This window comes from Nanorana parkeri, unplaced genomic scaffold (assembly GCF_000935625.1).
Source record: "Nanorana parkeri isolate BGI_ZX_2015 unplaced genomic scaffold, ASM93562v1 scaffold3180, whole genome shotgun sequence".
Taxonomy (NCBI): domain Eukaryota; kingdom Metazoa; phylum Chordata; class Amphibia; order Anura; family Dicroglossidae; genus Nanorana; species Nanorana parkeri.
The window spans coordinates 53337-60708 of record NW_017309448.1 but is presented as its reverse complement, the minus strand read 5'-3'; the positions used below and the strand labels follow the sequence as shown (position 1 = coordinate 60708).

The 7372-nt window shown below is 40.8% G+C and overlaps 1 protein-coding gene across 1 annotated transcript; it reads left to right on the top strand.

The window, feature by feature from the left end:
* The first annotated feature begins 2472 nt into the window (after positions 1–2472).
* Positions 2473–3423, top strand: LOC108802857 (olfactory receptor 1019-like). The gene has a single exon (XM_018574712.1). The coding sequence runs from the start codon at positions 2473–2475 to the stop codon at positions 3421–3423; it is 951 nt and encodes a 316-aa protein (XP_018430214.1).
* Positions 3424–7372: the final 3949 nt, after the last annotated feature.

Genomic DNA, 7372 nt, shown 5'->3' with positions numbered 1-7372 from the left:
ATAATTAATTTAAATAATAATTATTTGTAGCCTAATGTTGTATAAAGTACTGTTGCAGAATGGCACCCTCTATAGAGGACTACAAATCTCAGCAGTACTTTATACAGAAATGCTATTGTTATATAAAGTATTGCTGGGATGTGTAGTCCTTTATAGCCTGTGGCATTCTGCATTGCTGTAAATATTAGGGTTGCACCGATATATCAGCCGCCAAAAGATATCGGCCGGAAATGGCACTTTTGGCTAAATGCCAAAAGTGCCATTTTTCTGCTGATACAGCGGCGCATCCGTGCTTTCTTTCCTCCCCGCTGGGCGCTGCAGGAGGAGGAGAGAAAGTGACAGCCGGCCGAGCGCTGCGGAGGAGAACGCTGTGTTTGTGGGGGGTTTTTTTTGGGGGGGGGCCAAAAAAAAATCTTGCACCAGGGCCCAGGGCCCTTTGTTCCTTAGCTCCGCCACTGACTGAAACCTATTGCTATTCTACACAACATTGGCAATAAAGGTTAACAGAAAAATAATTCTAAAGCATAAATAAATATACATAGATGAGCCATATCTAAAGACTAAAATATAACTGGTTGTCTGCAACTGATAGAGGTGTACATTTCTACAATCATTTTGTTTTTAACGGACATTCTACTCAGAACTGACTTTATGAATAACAGTGGGGGAACATGGCGGCATAATATGTGTTGGCATGGCTGCTTGGAGTATCAATCAGGGTCACATAGTTGGGAAGTCAGTTGTCACCCTATAATAGGAAGCTGTATAAAAACCTTCATGGTGGGATCAATACCACCTGTTCAATCATATCTAACCCCAAAAAGAAGAATTTAATATGTTCCAGCTTACCAGTCCTTGGATGTAGTTGCTGGTTTATTTTCTTCTTTATGGCTTTATTTATGGATTTTTTAACTGCGAATCCTGCAAATAACACACTTCCTATCCTTTCATGCCTATGATTTTCCTTTCCAATGTATCTATAGGAGCAGCCATGGTTATCACCCAGGCTGGCCTTCAAATATGTCTGCCTTTGTTTATCTCCATTATATAGTGAGCTGATCATATTAATAGTTTATAGCATCATTTCTCAACTTTTTTTTCAGTCAAAAAATATGCAAAATCTTCAGGCAGCCCAGTCTAAAACAAGAAAAACCTAAATGTAAAATAAAGTGTTGCCCCTCCATAATCCATCGCAGACTCTTATGCCAGACAAAGATCTAGTATGGATTTTCAGAAGAGACCCACGCAAAAACACTAAAAAAGATGATGTTCTCCCATCACAATAGAGCCCCCCTTAAAATCAGGATCCCTTCTTTCACATCAGAGCCCCCCACCTTTCACATCAGCACCTTCACATCAGGATCCCTCTTCACATGAAAGGCCCCCCTTCTCATCAGAAGCCCTTCTTTTACATCAGTAACCCCCTTTTCACATCAGAGCCCCCCCCTTTATTATCAGGAGCTGCAGCTGTGGCGGCATGGCAGAAGGTGAGAGACAAAGCAGGCCTTGACAAGGAAGACTTTTTTTGAATGGATCCCACCCTTCCTGGACTAGCCTCATTTATTTCTATAGTACTGTCCCAAAATTCGAGGCACCGGTGAGGAAGCCAGAAGGCACGCTGGTTGAGAAAGGCTGATGTATATAACAAATATACAGTTCTTTGTGTTTTCTTATCATTTTACAGGACACTGCATTCTGGCAAGATCAACAAGTATTTTCTATACTTTCTGAAAATGTTCTTAGCCTGAAAAGTGAAAACTAATGCAGCCTGAGGATTGGAAAGTTGCAATATATCACATTTTTGTTTTTGAGTTTAGATATGCTTTAATGAAAAAAAAAAAATAATCTGTACAAAGGTCTTCATCTAATTAAAATGAAAAGAGAATTATTTTAATTATTTGTTGACAATTTATACTGGGGAACTGTTATGTTTTATGAACATACTCGTTAAACCATTCTCGAGGGCTTTTATTCAGCTTGGATTTATGCTGTTTACAGATTTATGAAACATTTATTTATACCTTCATTTGTTGTAAGCCAAGCACATGCACAGTGCTTTGGTCTAGATAACATTGCTGGGTTTATTCAGTATAATAGTGCAAGGAGCCGAGTGCAAAATGCAATACTTATATTTCATAATTCTCTGTTGTGCAAGGCACCAACATGGAGCATGGAGCTGGAATTCTTTTTGAAGGAAAATTACAATTACAAAAGGTGCATTAGAAGCACTGTTAATGTAAGTAATCTTTTCACATATAATCTCACCATTCTTTGCTGTAGTAATACTCATCATACTACAGTCGCAGATTTAGGTAGCTATAATAGCTATATTTAAAGATACTTTTATCTTTATCACTAGATAACTGGATTAAAGATGTTTTTTATGTTGCTAGAGGCACCTTACTATTACTGTAAATGTTAAAAATTAAATTCCTACATTTGCTTTTTATATTCATTGGCAAATTGCATTTTATGGAGCCAGCCAACAAAACAGTAGTGACATATTTTGTCATTAAAGGGATTTCTGATGTCCCAGAATTACAGCTTCTAATTTTTTTGTTGGTTCTGCTGATTTATCTCGTCATTCTCGGAGGTAACATGACCATTTTTCTACTGATCTCCACGGATCGCCATCTTCACACTCCAATGTACTTCTTCCTGGCCAATCTGACCATCCTTGACATCTCTTGTTCTACAATCACTCTTCATAAAGTTCTTTTTACATTCATCACTGGAGATAAGTTGGTTTCCCTTGCTGGTTGTGTGATGCAAATGTTTTTCTTCTTATCTTTCACCTGCAATGAACTGCTTATTCTGACAGCAATGGGCTATGACCGCTATGTGGCTGTGTGCAACCCTTTACGTTACCATGTAGTTATGAACCACAAAGCCTGTTGTTGTCTGGCCGGTGTCTGTTGGGTTTTGGGTTTCTTAGATATCATGCCTTGTGCTTTGAAAGTATCATCCATTACTTGTTACACATCACGGGAGATCAATCATTTCTTCTGCGACTTCGTACCAGTAATGAAGCTTTCCTGCAGTGACACTTATGATTTGCAACTTTATGTGATTATTGAAGGAGTTGTTCTGGCATCCTTTGTTCCATTTAGTCTCACTTTTATATCATATGTTTTTATTATAAGAAGCATACTGAGAATACGTTCCAGTAATGGAAGGTGGAAAGCCTTCTACACATGTTCATCGCATCTCACAATCATCGTTCTTCTTTATGGCACTTTGTCTTATCAATACTTTAGACCAGTTGAATATATTATCCTGGGTTCCTATAAGCTTTCTTCCCTGTTTAATGCCATAGGTGTCCCTATATTAAATCCTCTGATCTACAGCTTGAAGAATAAAGATGTCCATTCAGCCTTGAAGAGAATGTTAAATAAAAATTCTTCCCAAATAAAAAGAGAATAGATAATGCTGATAACGTTTTACAATTATTTTTAAAGTATGGTGCATGTGGTCCACTTATTTTTATTATATTTATATAACCATAATGTGTTATTTTAAACGTAAATAACTTTGTACAGTACATACCGATCAGATAACAATCCAAAACCTCTCATTACAATATTGAACAAATCAGAAATGTATTATGTTGATATATAAAAATATTCAAATGTTAAACACATCAAAAGAGAACTCTATATAAACTGCTACTAAACTACTGACTAAAAACATATTTTTAAAACACACACACCCACACACACCCACACACACCCACAGACACACACAAACATACACACACTTCAACCAGGGATACGTGCAAATGCAGCTTCAGATAAGTTGATTTGTAGCTACCTCTAGCAATGTAATCTAGGACTGGTTGGACAGTAGATAGCCCTCTCCAGGGTCATCTATGGCACATAATCTCTCCTAGCTTAGTCTAGTTATATTGAGTCAAGACATCGAATATGGCCTGACCCTGATTTCAAGGTGGAGATTCTGGGATGGAAAATGTTACAAGGGCTATTAGGAAGGGTGTCTCTCAGACAAAGGCTGTAGTTATCTAGCAATGAGATTTGGGTTTGGGTTGGATGTAGGTGTAAACTAATGTGGTAATATGCCCACTTAGAATTTTGGTCAGCTGGCTTAAGGCCAATAATAGGGGCTTTGATGTGTAAAAGGTTGGGCACACAGTAGTCATAGTGTTAGTGTGCTATTTGTTTTCTGCAAGACTTCCCTTTTAAAAAATGTGCTTTTGTTGCAGGGGTGCAGTATTTTGGGGGTTTCATTTATTAGATTAATATATATTTTTTTTATTATGACTTGATAAGACTTTTTTTAGGTTTAATGTAATCCCATAGTCACATGATATTTAAATATTAAATTGATAGTACAGAGTAGGGCCCCCCCTTAAAATTCCAGGCGGACCCTTATCCAGGTATGCCGACTGGGTAGACAGGAAGTTGAGTGCAGTAAGCATACCAGACCAGGCCATATTCATTTTATCATTTTGTAAGGAGGACCCAGCCCCAGGGGATACAGCGCTAAGTTTGGGTTTTTCCGACTTCACGCTGGGTACACTGAACCTCCCACAGACTAAACACAGACGCATTCACTCATTCTTACAATTGTTCCTTTCATGGGTGTCATATGCTCATGTCTAATGTCTGTTGTGTATATCCATTTGAATTTTGCAACTCTGTATTAAAACCATATGTGGCCCCCTTTACTCTTCCAGCCCAGAGTACCCTACATATTAAACATGTATTGCACATGTAATGTTCTTCTAAGCAAGTAAAACTTAATTCAGCATTGCTGAAGATCTCAGTGCTTCATCTAAACACATAACCAACACCCCTTTCGCAATACAGTAACCCAGTGCTAAATGGCACCAGCATCTTCTGTACCTACAATTCTCTAAATGTTAGAAATAAATTAGCTATATTTAGTCCTCAGCACACAAGGAAAAGTGTTTTTGGGGCCTTTTGCACTTGGTGCTAAATTTTCTTCTGTTGAAAAAAAACTCAGTCCAGGTTATGCTAGGGGTACAATTCCATGTTATTTCTATTTGGGTTCCAGCAGGGACATGACAAAACCTCCATTAGATTTGCTAGTATTCTCTGGCTAATTGGTTTATCAATTCAACATTTGTACCAAATCCTTCCAATGCATCCCGTATTAGGTTGGTAGTTAAAAAAGTGGGGTTGTTTGGAGGAGTTTTATCTTGAAAGATGTTCAGGTTCTTACATGCATATGTATCAACAGAATATATTGTCCCGATATGCTCATTCTGAAGGCACCTCGCCCAGTGGCGGACCTAAGGAACAAAATGCCCTGGTGCAAGATTTTGTTTGGGCCCCCCCCCCCAAAAAAAAACCACAAACACATCGCTCTCCTCCCACAGCGCTCGGTCGGCTGTCACACTTTCTCTCCACCCCGCTGGGACAAGCAGGGATGTGCCGCTGTATCGGCAGAAAAAATGGCACTTTCGGCATTTAGCCAAAAGTGCCCTTTTCGGCCGATATGTTTTGCCGTTTTGCAGAATGGCACAAGCTATAGAGAACTACACATTCCTGCAATACTTTATATAACAATAGCATTTCTGTATAAAGTACTGCTGAGATTTGTAGTCCTCTATAGAGGGTGTCATTCTGCATTGCTGCAACAGTACTTTATACAACATTAGGCTACAAATAATAATTATTTTAATGATAACCTACCCCTGTAGGTTTAGGAGATATGCCTGTTTTCTTCCCCATCTCTCTCATGCCCCCTGTTCTTTCCACTATCTTCATATGCCCACTGGCGGAACTACCAGGGTCGCAGCGGTCGCATTCGCGACCGGGCCCTGGCGTTCCGCCACTTGGGGGGGCCCAGGAAGGAAGAAGGGGCTCCGACCCCGGTAACCGCAGATGTCCCGTCATATAGCTCCCAGCAGGCCAACACTCTCACACCTCACAGACTGACTCTACTCTGCCCGCCGTCCAATCAGCAGGTCCTATTCTGTAGCTGGACGGGGTTCTGTGTGCATAGCTACCTAATATGCATACTCTTCTGATGCTGACGAGGGAGAAGCTCATTGAGCAGAGCTCTGAGCTGAGTAGTGTCCGGCTGTGTAGTATGGAGGAGATCGCTGTGCTGGGTGACAGTGAAAGGAAAATGCAAATGAAATGAAAAACCTGTGATCTACAATGTGTGAGTGTGACAGCAAATAACCCTAATTTATATGCATAACAAGAAATGTCACAAGAAATGCCATACAAGATAATACAAAGAAACACAATTATCTTGTTAAAAAACTTGTTAAAAAATACAAAAATAAACAAATAAATGTATATGCTGTATATATACAGTATATATACTAGGGATGCACCGATACCACTTTTTTAAGACCGAGTGCGAGTACTGATACTTTTGATCAAGTACTCGCAGATACCAATTACCGATACTTTTTCTTAAAGGGACAGGTCACATTTTTTCTAAAGCAATACAAACTAATGCTTTAAGGTCACTTTCTTAATATTATGATTCATGAGATGACGAGGGAGCATGACGCGCTGCGTCATTGCACGCTACCTGGCTTCCTGATCGGCCGGGAAGGCGGCTCCATGCTCTCTCATCACAAGTGATGAGAGAGCATGGAGCCATTTCCTGGACAATCAGGAAACCGGGCAGCGTGTAATGATGCGCTGCCCGGCTTCCTGATACAGGAAGTACTCGTGCTAGGTATCAGAGCATTTGGGCGAGTACGAGTACTCACCCAAATACTCGGTATTGCAGAGTCGCACGGAACCTAAGGACACCTGCACTCCTCTCCCCTGCCACAGTGTAGAGCGGGGGGAGGGCGGAGTCATCTCCTGCCTGTGTTCGGCTGGAGAAGAAGCAGCGGTGTCTGATCTAGAGATGGGTCGCTCATGAGCGATTCGGATCTATTGAGCGGTTCTCTCAGAAGACTGAATGAGCGGTGGCTCAGTAAAAATGAGCGCCGGTTCTCGGTTCTTTGGAATGTCAGTGTAGAATGAATAGGAGATCGCCATTGTAATATGATTCTAGAGCAGAACTCAGCTTCACTCCCTCCCTGCAACCAATCACATCTCTGAACTAGCTACAGCCCTCTAGCAGCTCTGACTTACATTACATGGAGTCTAATGCTGGGCATACACCTTACAACCTTACCTTGTAAGGTAATTAAAAAAACGTACGATCTGCCCATCTTGGACAGGCAGATTGTACTTGCGATCAGCGCAAGCCTGCCCCCGCTGAGGGGCGGGCTTGCGATGACCGCAATGCCGAACGGGCAGTGTGCGCTTGCGCACACTGGCCCGTGCGGCTTTTATCTTGCAAACATGCCACACACCCGCCGAAAATCGTACGATGTTAGGCTGGTTTTCGAACATGTTCCTAAGATAAAAGTAGT